The following is a 14,394-nucleotide window of genomic DNA, read 5'->3' as shown; positions in this document are numbered from 1 at the left end:
TATGTTGATACAAATTGAAATTTTGTTATGTCATCAGTAAGGCCTCCTCCAAAGGATGGCTCTTAGACAGCTCATAGAATTTTTTAATCAATGAACAACACTAAAAGTGAAGACCTATCTCTTGTTCAAGAGATAGTCTCGTACACAAACTTTGAGATTACATGAGAATAACGTGTGGGGTCATTCATGTTATATTATGAGTAATGTGCCAAGAGCCATATCATTGGAAAGGTTGTCTCTTAGAGTCTTAGTAAGTTTAGAGCTGGGTACTAGCTCGTACCTTTGGAGGAGGCCTAAGTATCTGTGAACCAATATATGTTGTTGCTAAAAAGTAGGAATATTTTGGATGCTGACATGACATGCCTAGAACGTGGAAAGACATGTAGAATGAAGGACTAAATTGAACTGTATGAAAAAGATTGAGGGATGAAACAATTATTTTGAAAGTTTAGGGATGAAGTTGACCTTCGACTAAAAATTTGAGAATGAAAGTCTATTCTGCTACAGAAAACCAGTCTTTCTTTTAGTTTTGCATTGAATTTAATCTAATTTCACCAACCACTTATTTACCATGCATTGGTTTAATTTTTTAGGGGGGGGGGCATGGCTCCTGCCAGCCCCCCTCAGCTCAGCCACTGAATGCATGCTACTGGAGGTTAATTAATTAAGATCGACGACGAAGATGGCTGTCCGCATCCAATTATTAAGTCCAAATACCATGATGATCCATTCATGAATTCAAGGGTGTGGTTGAGCCTTCATTTTTGTTGGCATCGATCGATCCCTGGCTTGGGCTAAGTAGGATATATGAGTACTCATGACTGGTCCTTCCAATACAATACGGTAGCAGCAAGGACAATCATCGCGCTAACTACCACAGATGAAGAAAAATGAAAGATCGGATCGGAGAATAATATATACTGCATATGGTTGGATCAACAACTTAATTATTTTATGCTCATTACGTTTTGTACGTCTCTGAATTACGTGCGATTCCAATCATCATAAGAAGAGAGACGTATCGGTCACTTGCTTGCATTGGCCGGGCTTCATCTTCACGGCGCCCACATGCGTGCGTCACTGAAGCAGCTGGTTGGATATAGACGCCTAGCTGGTATACTTGCTCGATCCTCGTCAACTAACATTACTACAGAACAGACATTTGATCCCCACATTTATCCCAGCTGTCGTTAGATTCAGGACTAACAGAGACTTTTGTCCCGGATCCAACGGCTAGCCTGGGCACGCGGGAAGTGCAAGAGGGTCTTTTGTCCCGGTTGGAGCATCAACCGGGACCAAAGACCCTTCTTTGTTCCCGTTGGTGGCTCCAACCGTAACAAAAGACCCAACTCTTTAGTCTTGAATGGTACCACCAACCCGAATTAAAGGGTACCCCTTTAATTCTAGTTGGTGGTACCACCCAGGACTAAAGAACCCTTTGTTCCCGGTTGGTGGTACCAATCCGGACCAAAGGGTTCTCTACGGATTAGTACAAAGAGAATGAATCTCATAAGAAGTCACATGCACTGTGTAGGTGGGATGGTAAAAAAGCTGTGCATGAGGCAAGAGGTCTTGGATTCAATTCCTGTAGAGCAAGCTCGGGACCTCGTAGTTCCGGTTGTAATGTCGTGAACCCTTTGGTCTAAAACCAAGCCCTGGACCATTAGTCCCGGCTTCATATTTCCGGTTGCTACAACCGGGACTAGAGGTTGGCAACCGGAACAACATCTCCTTTCTGTAGCAGTGTAGTAATGATGGATCGTACAAGCTAGCTAGCTAATCTACTGATCGAGCGAGGAGTAGCTAGGAATAAGAAACGCAGCAGCATCTATATATCGTTTTAATCCCCACGTGGTTGGGTGAGGCATCGCCGTCGTCCACCCCGTATACGCGATGGGATCGGGGTCCGCCGGCCCGTGCTGATCGTTTTCAGGTGCCAGCCAGGGTTCGCTGTTTGTCTTGAATGCGAATTGCAACCCCTCAGCCCGGCAAGAGGGTACCCACGACCACGAACACAAGCAGCAAGCACCGTACCTGCTGCTGCATCCATGCATTCAAGATCCCTCGTTCTGATCCGCTACTCAGATTGGTGGTGACGGATGGGCCTGACCGGCCGGACCCTATGATCTCTCCATCCGATAGATACCGGCGGGATCCGCAGCCCGGCCCTTGGTTCCCAGGTTGAGACGTCTACCCACCTATCGATCTCAGCCGCGGCACGCTAAATCGAGCTTTCAAGTAGCGTACGGTGGTGATAAGCTAAGTAGCCGCGGGCGGGTGATAGGAACTTCGACGTGTAAGGGGATAGCTAGGTTTGAATCGTCGTCTATGCTATCTAGAAGGAATCGGCCAGGTCTCCTTCAAACTCTGCGAAAAGAAAGCTAATAAGCTAGCTATTTCATTCGGCGTCATGTAAAAGCTATGATTAATCATGCGCCAAGCTCACAAACGTAAGGGATTTATGGACACCGACCTTTGGCTTTGGATACATGTTCGGTCTCTTGGCCATATCCATTATTCCAAAATCAAAGATTACAATCTTGGACTTTATGGGGCTAGAAACATTTTTAACCTCTCGTTGCTGGGCCTCCGGTCACTACTACAGTGACTCAAGATCACAGGCTTTTGTTCCGGTTGTATGTGACGCTAACAATTTTTGTGCCCAGCGGGATTTGAATCCAATACATCTTGCCTCGCGCACAACTTCCTTACCACCCCACTTATGGAGTGCATAAGACACTACACGGGATGCTTTCCTTTCGAACTAACCCGTGGATGACCATTTAGTCCAGATTAGTGGTACTAACAGGGACTAAAAGGTTTGGTTCTATAATATCCCGGTTGGAGCCACCAATGGGAACTAAAGAACTCTTCCGTCCCCTAGCCGTTGGATCTAGAACTAATTCCTAGATTAGTCCCGAATTCAACTATGACCAGGACAGATGGTAAGGACAAAAACCTGTTTTGTTGTAGTGGGTGTGAAGGACATGAAGCAGCCTCAATTAAGGGTACGTTTGGATGGACTAAAAGAATTAGCTAGTTGATAACTGGTCCGACTAAACTAAACGGTCCTTTAAATGGGTTAGATGATCATTAAATAGGATAAATGGTTGATTAAACGGATATAGCTAGTCACTATGTATAGCGTTTACCGAGCCGCGCGGCTGTAAACAGACTAAATGGCCATGCAGACAAATTGTGCCTAAAACTAAAGTTTAGCTGCCTTTCGACCCCGTCTAAACTTTAGTTACCCTATCCAATTTGGATACCTGGGCTAAACTAGAGAAATGGTAGCAGTGCTTTAGGAGGCGCTGTGTAAAGAACCCTTTCACATTGTATTTATGTGTTTGAAAAGGACTACTGTAGAAATATCTTGTGGTTTTAGATTAATGAGATATTACTTAAAAAATATATCAACGATATAAGTAGTCTACATGAGTAAGTATATAGTTAGTATAAGGTTACAATGGTATTAGATTAATTAGATGCTACTTAATAATTTATTAGTTAAAACTTTATCCGTGGCGTAGGTAGTCTAGCTAGCTACTACTCCCTCCGTCCCAGAATACTAGTCACTCTGGCATTCAAATTTTGTCCCATAAAACATGTCATCCCACCTTTTGGACAATACTATGGGCCCACAATCATTAGAGAATCCATCTACTCAGGCCCATGATTTGCGTCAGACCCCTTCCCCTTCCAACTAGTACTGCTATCCCTTCCCCCTCCTCCTCACGTCGTTTGCCCCGAAGTAAGCCCCATCGCACCGTTTTCCCCCCTCGCACCGTTTCCCCGGAAGCAAGCCCCAGCGATGGTTGGTGGCCGCCGCAACAGGCCGAGGGTTGGTGTTCAAAGCGGTGGCATCCGTGGCCGCGGCTGCGATCGACGTTGTCAAGGTATTTGGTGGGATCGGGTCTACAAGCGCATCGTAGTTCAGGGTGTGGATTTCATCGAAGATACGCAAGATGGAGTCGGCGATGAGTTCGAATTGATCCCTGGATGAAGAAGATGGCGATCACATGTCCTATGTGCACGACAGCGACGACGAGATTGTTCCGGAGACAGAGGTGCAAGAAATTGCTGACGAGGAACAGATTGAACAACGTCAGGTTGATGTCGACCAAAGTTCTTTGGGGTACGATTCGTGTAGACATTTTGTTTACTCCTTTTTGATTTATGTGACGTGTGTTGTGTCATACTTCTTCTGAATTGCTTGCATCCTATCTCCAGTAGCCTGCTCCAAGATTGCAGGCAGGTTGTGATGGGGGAAGACAGTGAAGCATCAGCCCCAATTGTGGTCGAGAAGAAGAAGAATCAGCAGTCTACGACAAACAAAAATAGGAGTACTAAGTCAATAACTGAGGTGTCGATTGCCGATGCTGAGACAGACGATGAGGGAGTTAATCCTTATAAAGATGAAGATGGCATGGATGTTCGGGGTCAATCCCAGGCTGAGGATGATCACGACCTCGAAGTCTTGGTAACTGACATGCTCTGCAACTTGATCCCTGTTTATGGCAAGGTTGTAAAGAGGTCAGATCATTAGTTTTAGTTTTTTCATAAAGTGAAATGATAGTGTGCAACACGAATTGGTCATTGTGTGCTGTAATCAGCAGGGCTATTTGTTTAAGAACTGGAGTAGTAGCAATTACAATATGGTCTTAATACAGAATGGTTTATTCCAACTGAGCAACTACCAAAATAAGGCTAAGATTGTGCTGCCAAGAACTGAATGCAGCTCTCATACAGTTCCCTGTCACAACTCAATGCTTTTGGTAGCATGCCGAGTGCCTCCAACTTTTCCTTGCTCATGTGAGGGATCTTGTACTTATTACCTCCTCTTGCTTTCATTACTTTAGTCATGCATCCTTGTAGTGTGAGGAAGACTCTGTAAAGAATTTCTGGCCTATGTTCATCAAATTCTAACTGCACATTCTATATGAGCTCATCAATATTCCTAGATACCCTCCTATCTGTCATTGATTGAAGAGATGCAAAGAAGCCTAGATCTAGGCAGTTCATATCTGGGGAATTTGGAGGCTGATTCACTAACTGCAGCAGCAAACTGTTCATCATTGGGTGGTACATGCGACGGTGCATTATCTTGTTGAATCCATATGGTCTTATTTGCATCCTCTTTAGGCCATTTAGCTTTAATAGCTGGTAGTAATTTAGTAATCATATAAGATCTCATAGTGTCTCTACCCACCTTCATGGTCTTGGTCACAAGTGTCCCTCTTGGTCTATTGCCACTTCTCCTTTTTGCTGGTTCCTGGTAGTACATGATATAAGTTAGTTTAAATAATGGATGAGACTTGAATAAACCAAAAGTAAATTAGTATGATACCTTTCTTACAAAAGGCCAAATGCCGAGTTTGCCACCGAAAGTACAATTACCAGATGCATCAAACCTAGGCTTAGCAACTCCTGAATAAAGCATAACCTTCTCAATTGAATTCTTGTTTTGCACTGTCCTATGTGGGTCTTCTTCATCAGGTAGCAAGTAATATGTCTCCCTCTTCTTTGAAGCATTGAACCACTTCTCATCTGAATGGATAATATATTCCATTTCAATGAATTTTGGATCATTGGGCAAAGTATGCTGGTCTAACATAGAGAGACACCACCTCAACCTCGCAATCTTGTTTGCTTCCTTCAAAAAAGGTTTGAGCGAGCTAGAGTGCCGTCTTAGCTCTCCTTCTCTAAACCATCTATGCAATGTGCTTTTCTTAATGCCCAGTTCTTCTGCTAAGGACCTAATAGTGGTCCTCTTATGTAATGGAATTCTAGCAACCTCTGACAGTTCCACACTCATCCTTTTCCTACTAGAGTTATTTGGTTTCTTGGACCTAACATCAACTGGCACTCCAATTGCACGGCATTCCATGGCCCTTTGCCATACACGTTGAACTGTACGCCTACTGACGTTGAACCTATAAGCAATCACAGATGTGCTGTTCTTTTTTAATTTTCCGTTGTTGCTTACCTCAAGCAAAGCTTCGTATATGTCTTGACTTTCTCTATCTGTTAAATCTTTGATCCTATTTCTCTGATATGGATGGTTCTCATGGAATTTTTCCTTTGAGACTGGCAATTCTTCTTGATCAAATTCTATATCAATTTGTTCAAAATACACACAATAGTCCTGGATATCATCCTCCAGATCTTGGAACCCATAAACAGATTCTGCAACAGCAGATTATTTCAGGTGAATGGTTTAAAACAGATCCATGGGAAACTAAACAGTTTTGATGATTAATTACCTTGATGTGCTGGTAGATGATGGTCATCTTGTTCAAAAATGATATGCTCATTGCTTCCTGGATGGACGTCACATGCAACGGGTTCAAATGTTAGTCTGGGCATGGGTATCGATATGAAATTTAGAAGTACTAGTACATGTCGATGTGAAATTGAGGAGTACTAGTACATATCGATGTGAAATTTACCTGGGATAAATTCTTCTTCTTCCTCGGCACCAACAAAGTTCAGGTCGAAAGGATGCAAGTTCAGGTCGAAAGGATGCATGCCGATGTGACTGAAAGAAATGGAACAAGCCAAATGGAACACGCCGCCGCCGGATGTATTAGATTTATAGGCCACGCGTGCAGTTCTAGCGCCGGGTAAAACTTTGGCTAAAAAAATTAAATTTTTGGCACCGGGTGAAACAATTGAACCGGCTTGTTTTTTCAATTCGTGCTGCAACAGATCCACATGCACACGCATGGCGCTAATTAAAAGTGTGCAGTTGATGGCGCCAAAATAAAATACAGCTCCCGGCGGCTGCATGCAGCCATGCAGTATCTCGGCTGGTTGATTGCGGGGCGCGCGGGATTCGCTCAACCGGCAGGGGTTGCATGGTCATTTTACTTCCCCACTAATTTGTCTGAAATTTTTCAGGGTGACTAGTATTCTGGGACAGAGGGAGTACGTGAGTAGTATTGGTAGTACTCCGTAAGGTTAGGTTACAATGGGAGAGAAGGTCAGTGATGTCGGTGGAAAAATTAGAATAATCCATTTCGTCTAATCGGCTGTTCCATTGGCGGGCGTCGTCGGTCTATTTAAACCACGGCCATAATGCAAGTCAGTCACCACACCTCAGGCCCTGACACTCCCCTCTGCCAGTGCCACCCCATCCCTTCCCTTCTCCGATCCACAGTCTCCAGCTAGCCTCCTCCTGCTCCGCTCACCTCACCGCGCCAGGATGGCCGCGCGCTGCCCTTACTTCGCCGCCGACGAGACCACCCGCGTCATCCGCCGGGGGGAGTCCCCGGCCGCGGCCCTCCGCCGGATCCTCGCCATGCCCGGCGCGCACCAGGCGCCCTGCTGCTTCGACGCGCTCTCCGCGCGCCTCATCGAGCGCGCCGGCTTCGAGATCGGCTTCATGAGCGGTGCGTGCGCGCGCGCGCTTCCCTCGCGAGACGCCGGCCCCGGCCTCTCTCGCGTAGACTAACTGACGACTTGGTCACGAGGATTTTTAACCTGAATTGCGTTCGTCATTGCGACTGCGCATGTGCATGCTGACGCAAAAACTTTTTCCCAGATGATGGAGGTTTCTCAAACATTGGTGTCTTTTCAGGTTTCTGTGTTTCTGCCACCAGGCTTGGCTTGCCTGACGTTGGCCTCATCTCCTATGGAGAAATGGTAGACCAAGGGCGCCTACTCAACGAAGCTGTATCTATCCCAGTGCTTGGTGACGGCGACAATGGCTATGGAAACTCTATGGGCATCAAGAGAACCATCAAAGGGTACATCAATGCTGGTTTTGCTGGAATCATGCTTGAAGATCAGGTGCCCGCCGGCCTCTCACTGGAATACAAATCAATATTTTAATTTCATATATTGGCACCTTAGCTAACATAGCATACATATGGTCCTTGTCAGGTTTAACTCTGACTGCAACGATGAGTTCCTACACTGTTGATGTCTCTATTAGCTTTAATTAAATAATAAACCCTACAACTTCCCAAAACAAAAACTGTAGCTAGCTAGTGGACTTGTTAAATTCCAAGTTTGCTGGATGCTCGTATGAAAATGGGTTTAACATGATACCTGTCGGTGTCGCAGTTCATCCCTCCCCAGTCGCGTTTTTTAAACTCTTGGTTTAGGAATACATTGTTGAAGACAAGTTGCTGGACAACTTGACTTTCTATACAAGGACTTGATCCTAATCCTAACAACCCAATATACAGGAGTACAAACATATCTTAACGCTTGTCCATTTCCTTTTCCTTTTGTGTACTTAGTTATATCATGGAGGTGATGGGAAGACTTTCAATTTCATAATTTGATCCTTCTGTTTTATTTATCCTGACACAAATTGACATGCATGTTGCAATTTTAAGGTGTCGCCTAAAGCATGTGGACATACTGAAGGAAGGAAAGTGGTCTCAAGGGAGGACGCTGTCATGCACATAAAAGCTGCTGTTGATGCCAGGAACGAGAGTGGCTCGGACCTTGTTATTGTGGCAAGGACAGATTCACGTCAAGCCATTTCTTTCGATGAAGCATTATGGAGAGTGCAAGCTTTTGCTGATGTTGGTGCTGATGTCCTGTTAATTGACGCCCTTGGTTCAGTGGAAGAGATGAAGGCATTCTGCGCAGTTGCCCCAGGAATTCCAAAGATGGTAAAGATTATTGTTCGTTCTATGTTTCCGTTGCTTTTCTAGTTACATGTGAATTGTATGGGTTTATGGTTAGTTACTGCATTTGTCCAGATCTCTTGGCAGTATAACACTTATCATTGACTTCCAGCGAATTTGACTAGGATGTTGTAAGGTGTACACCCAAAAACATATGTTCTATAAAATAGAAGTGGGGCCGCAGTCCAATTGTCAATACTTGGTCCTGTAGTTTAATTATATGCATTGTCTTATATACCCGTTCGTCCTGGTTTAGGTTTGGAATCTGGTAGCAGAATGTGGATACTCCCTCCTTTCTTAAATATATGACACCATTGACTTTTTTTACTTCGTTTGACTATTCGTCTTTTCTACAAATATTTATGCAAATAGCCAAATATTCAAGTTAGATTCAAGAGACTCTTGATAATAGACGTAAAGATACTCATTTCACTTCATTTAACTAACTGATTAATTAAATAATGTTGGTCAAAGTTGAAGAAAAAGTCAACGGTGTCATATAAAAAAGAACGGAAGAAGTATTTTATTTGCCCATCAACGATGAATTGAATCTCCTTTTATTATTTGCTTGAAGTTGTTCCTTCCTCTAGCAGTGATATGACCTATGAAGATTTACAATCTGTTGTACAGATAAACATTATCGAAGGTGGCAAAACTCCCATACTGAGCCCTGTGGAACTTGGAAAAATTGGTTACAGCCTCATAGTCTATTCAGTATCCTTACTTGGCGTGTCAATGCGTGCAATGAAGGTTAGCATGTGACCTTATTTTTTTATTTATCAGTATTATCATGGATGAATCACGTGCAAATTCAATTTGTTTGTACACAAGGTACATAGTATTTCTTGTTCTCAGGTACTTTTGTTGGCTTTTCACTAGGATCTAACACACACGCAAATACGAGAAACATAAGAACACAAAGATTTCAGTGGTCACGACAGCTTAGGCTTTCTAATTTTTTTCTCTATATATCTCGCGTTAAAAAAAAACCTGTCAACATTTGTATGCTTTTATACTCTGAAGCAGCTAATTGGCACAGGTTGTGTAGGTCCAAGGGGTCATGGCCCCCTCCTTGCTAATTGCGAAATTTAATAACCAGGTCCTAATTCATGCTTGAACAATAAAAAAAATATGCATATTCTGGACCCCATGATAGACTCCTTTCACTAGCATGCGTACTCCTACCAAACACAAGCATATATCCGACATGCAACTTAGAGTAACTTCAGCAATAATCCCTAATTTAGTGTTGTGATGTAGATTGGTACGTGAGCTTTTGCAGTTGTATGAGAGCCAGTATATAGCTATAACTGTTGAAAAATATACCATCTACCCTCTCTCTTAAATGCATAAGCTAGCAGCTGTTTCTTCTTTGGAGAAGGGCCCCACAACGGCCCCGTGAGACCTCCACCCCTTCTGACAAGGAGCTGAGACGATATCCCCCAACACTTGTTTTCTTTTAAAAAAGTCACAACTAGTTCTGTTAAGTAACCTGGCATTTTTTTTTAGAAAAATCAACTTCTATTGAATTGAATAGGGGCGGACCTACCACGAGAGCTGCCGCAACTTGCCCCTATCACTATCACTCAAGCTTGGCGCATAGCTGGCAGCTGCGCAGGCATAGGCGCATAGCGACATCCACGATGAGGGTGGGCTGAGCAGGGTCATGAGTTTTGTTACCGTGTTGGCTTCATGGGCAGTTGCACTAAGCAGCAGCTGGGCTTATTGCACATGAGCAATTACTAGTGTAATATAATGGGCCAATTGACATGTTTCTATATGGCCTGGCCTGCTGCTGTGCTCTGCATCATCCCTAGCCCGGAATCAAGTACCCAAACGGTCTGGGCCAGACCTAGGCCTAGACATGCTAATGCTGCTACGATATGATTTAATCCATGGTCATTAACCGATCTTTTGTTTAATTTGTCCAGGTTGGTCTCTTTTTCTCTTGTTAAGTTGATTTAGCATAAATATGATATGTGGTTCTATATATGACTTAATGCTGTAGGGATTTTACTTCAATATGACAATTTGGTATGTTGATTTAACATTTTTTTTTGAAACATAATTTGATCATCATATCTTCATCTATATATATGTGTGGTTCTACTGTAAACATGATGTGTGTGAACTTTTATTTTTATTGCTAATTAAGTTTATTATGAATATTGGCCCCACCTATAATTTTCGGCTGAGTTCACCAGTGCTATTGAGTAACCTAGTAATTCCAATACATCAGTCGTTTCATTTTGTGCTAAAAGCACTAGTTGTTATTTTCAATACATGAATACAAGTATCTCTGATTGCAGGAGGCTCTAGGTGCAATAAAAGGTGGCCATGTAGCTCCACCTAGCATCATGCCATCTTTTCAGGATATCAAGGACACTCTAGCGTTCGACCGCTACTACAAAGAAGACAAGAAATACCAAGTGGTAGAGAAGAAATACAAAGTGGTTAGATATGATGCTCATTTTTCTTACTCTGTTTATAATGAACATCATGCATGTTAGGATGCAGTTTCCTAATCACATGTTATTTTCATAGGACTCCAATGGCACAAATGGACACGACTCCAACGGCACAAATGGACACATATGAATCTACCATTAGTTTGGCAATTCTGGATTCTACTGGATATATGCTGCCATGCAAGGTGCTCATGCATGGCTCAAGTACCATATGTGGGAGATATAATATTTGGGAAGCTGTAGCCTTCATTATTATTGCTCATTTTTTTATTTTCTACTGTGTTACGGTTTCAATATTCTGATTTTTCTGTTTCCAATTTCAATAAAACAGACCTACTATTGATGATTTGAATTACAATATATATGTAGTCATGTGCATTACATGCGTACAGTGTATAAGAATTTGACAGGGTACGGTGTTCATAATTACATGTCGTGCGCTCCTGCTCTGCTAAGGCAACAACCGAATTAACAGCATGCATGCTCTCCAAAACATGCAGCTACACATCATTGAAACAACTTGTATACACCATTCTTATATTTTTGTTAGATTGGATAGCCAGGAGACTCATTTTTACAAATGAAATAATAAGTCTGCTATTATGAACATTAATAAGTTATGTTTTGTTAAACTTATAATAAAAAAGCACACACAGTTTAGTCTAAGAAAAATGGTTTCTATAGGACACAATTGCAATACTCAAAGGGATCAAGATCATGTCAACTGGCTTCATATTTTCTTTAAGAGCAAGCTTTGGAGACATCCATTGGCAATTAAAGACACTCCCAAATGCTACGCATAGAGATCTGATGATGTACTTGTTGGAAATATGCGTTTAAAGAGACCAGATTTTAATTTGAGGCAAAATAGAAGTAACAACGATTCGGCTATCTCAAACAGGATTAAAAACTGATAGACTAAAACAAGCTGAAACATACTCATGTTAAAAATGTAGTCGATTGGGCACGAGCGGTCGCGCAGTTGCTCTGCCTAGAAACCTTATTGCCGTCCCTCGTGCAGGTTTCACAATGGTAAGGGTTCGGAGATACCGCTCACCATTCTCCCCAGTGCACGCCAAGGGAAGGGCCGGCGAGATCTAGCAGCTCGACGACACAGCAGAGCAAGAGGTGGAAAAGCAAGGAAAATTGAGAGTTAATTGACTTGAATATATCCAGTCCACTTATATAGGCGCGACTGCACTTAAGGAGCCGTTATCACATTGATGACGCCCATAAAAGACATTAAAACTCATTCAGGATGATCATGACAATTTACTAGGAATTATGGCATTAACAGGGCATTGATTAGCACCTAATCAGTGCACAACGGTTCTAATGTGAGAGACACAAGTGGCAAAATATGTGCTACATTACAGCCACACGACCGCATGTCGCAAGTCACAAGTCACGCGAATATACACGCGAAAAGACGCGGATACGCGCGCGTGCGTGTGTTGGTGTGTGTTTTGCAAAGCCTTACACACACCATCTCTTGGCTGTTCCATTCAACGCATGGAAAGTGCTCCATATTTAAATTGGTGTCCACTTGCTTGTACTAGCAATATAAGACTATACCAACCAGCCACATGTTGCTTTGGAATTCTCCTGAATGGGCCATAAATGGACCAAATTCCAACAATCCCTCACCAATTCCAAAGTAAGAAATGAAGGACAAAATAATCACTGTGTTGTATCATCGTTAATATACCAGTCTTTCGGTATGTGAGTCCCATATGGGTTGAACAAACACCTAGAATAACAAGATTCATCTCTCCACAACTGAAGAATGGACTAGGCCTTAAATTCTGTCATATGTGGGCAGATTTCACCTGAAATCACAACTGATACTAGGCTCCAAAACAACCTCACCAATCCGGAGCTTTAACGGTTTGCTCCCATATCTTTTAGTGAGTTTTCAATGAGAGCGCACTGTCTCAAGAACTGCGACCTACAGTTAGACTCACGTAGGTGTTCCCCTCCAAGAATATCCTGCTGGCTGATATCTTTTCAATGGGGAACATTTAGACTTTATGCCATCCTTCCAAGCCGTAAAGAGTACCATAGTTATCATTTGGACATGGATACATTTTTATTGTTTTAAATGTACTCTTTGAGTTACACCGTTAACTTGTTTTTCCTATTTCCTACTTCACGAGATCTCCGATCACATAGGATAGGTTATCATTGTGGTGTAACATACTCAAATGGGCCTCATGCCCATGTCCTTAGACATCATAGAAATCACATTCCGTGATAATCCCTTTGTGAAAGGGTTTGCCAGATTGTTTTCAGTTTTCACATAGCTCACAGCTATTACTCCGGAGTTTCTCATTTTTCTGACAGTTTTAAGCCTCCGCTTAATATGCTTGTTGGACTTGGAATTATCCTTTGTATTCATAACCTGAGCTAGCATTGATTGGTTATCGCAATACATTAGGATGGGTGGTACCGGCTTCTCAAGCAAAGGCAGGTCCATAAGCAGCTCTCTAAGCCATTCAGCCTCATTAGTGGCAGTCCCTAGTGCTACAAGTTTTGCTTCAACTGTTGATTTTGTCAAGACTATTTGTTTGCAAGACCTCCACACAACTGCAGCACCTGCTAGAGTGAATATATAGCCACTAGTAGCTTTGATCTCATCCGCATCTGAGATCCAATTGGAATCACTATACCCCTCTACACACAGGTGGGTATCCCGAGTAGTGAATTCCATAATCTGAAATACCTCTCAGATAACGACACACTCGCTCGAGTGCTTTCCAATGATCATCTCCTGGGTTTGATGTGAAACGACTCAATTTACTCATAGCATAGGAGATGTCTGGTCCGGTCGCACCAGCTAAATACATAAGGGATCCAATTATATGAGAATATCTCAATTGATTTTTTCTTTGTCTTTCGAATTTTCGAAGTTTGACACTTGCATCGTAGGGAGTTGAAGCGATCTTATAGTCTGCAAAGCCAAAGCGGCTAAGGACCTTCTCTTTATAATGGGATTGACTCAATATAATCCCATTCTCCTTTTTAATCAACTTAATATTTAGAATTACATCTGCTGGACCTAAGTCTTTCATATCAAGACACCGAGATAGGAAAGATTTGATCTCATCAATCACAGCAGTGCTGGTTCCAAATATAAGTATGTCATCAACATACAAGCACAATATAAAACCTTCACCCCCATCATAACGGTAGTAAACACACTTATCTGCCTCGTTCACACTGAATCCTGCAGATGTTAAAGTGGTGTCAAATTTTTCATGCCACTGTTTAGGTGTTTGCTTTAG

At 42.7% G+C, this 14,394-nt stretch overlaps 3 protein-coding genes across 3 annotated transcripts; 2 read left to right on the top strand and 1 right to left on the bottom strand.

The window, feature by feature from the left end:
• Positions 1 to 3,606: 3,606 nt before the first annotated feature.
• On the top strand, positions 3,607 to 4,667 carry LOC120682041. Its single transcript, XM_039963781.1, has 2 exons — positions 3,607 to 4,135; positions 4,231 to 4,667. Exons 1-2 carry the CDS (start codon positions 4,020 to 4,022, stop codon positions 4,544 to 4,546), a joined length of 432 nt encoding a protein of 143 aa, XP_039819715.1. The 5' UTR covers positions 3,607 to 4,019; the 3' UTR covers positions 4,547 to 4,667.
• A 230-nt stretch (positions 4,668 to 4,897) lies between these two features.
• LOC120682039 lies at positions 4,898 to 6,983 on the bottom strand. Its single transcript, XM_039963778.1, has 4 exons — positions 6,450 to 6,983; positions 6,264 to 6,320; positions 5,348 to 6,186; positions 4,898 to 5,272 (listed from the first exon to the last, which is right to left on the bottom strand). Exons 1-4 carry the CDS (start codon positions 6,787 to 6,789, stop codon positions 4,970 to 4,972), a joined length of 1,539 nt encoding a protein of 512 aa, XP_039819712.1. The 5' UTR covers positions 6,790 to 6,983; the 3' UTR covers positions 4,898 to 4,969.
• A 77-nt stretch (positions 6,984 to 7,060) lies between these two features.
• LOC120682040 (2,3-dimethylmalate lyase-like) lies at positions 7,061 to 11,493 on the top strand. Its single transcript, XM_039963779.1, has 6 exons — positions 7,061 to 7,391; positions 7,580 to 7,791; positions 8,346 to 8,627; positions 9,273 to 9,392; positions 10,952 to 11,095; positions 11,187 to 11,493. Exons 1-6 carry the CDS (start codon positions 7,205 to 7,207, stop codon positions 11,238 to 11,240), a joined length of 999 nt encoding a protein of 332 aa, XP_039819713.1. The 5' UTR covers positions 7,061 to 7,204; the 3' UTR covers positions 11,241 to 11,493.
• The last annotated feature ends 2,901 nt before the right edge of the window (positions 11,494 to 14,394 follow it).

This window comes from Panicum virgatum, chromosome 7N (genome assembly GCF_016808335.1).
Source record: "Panicum virgatum strain AP13 chromosome 7N, P.virgatum_v5, whole genome shotgun sequence".
In the NCBI taxonomy this organism is placed as follows: domain Eukaryota; kingdom Viridiplantae; phylum Streptophyta; class Magnoliopsida; order Poales; family Poaceae; genus Panicum; species Panicum virgatum.
The sequence above is the reverse complement of the archived record's forward strand: the minus strand, read 5'-3'. Positions and strand labels throughout refer to the sequence as shown.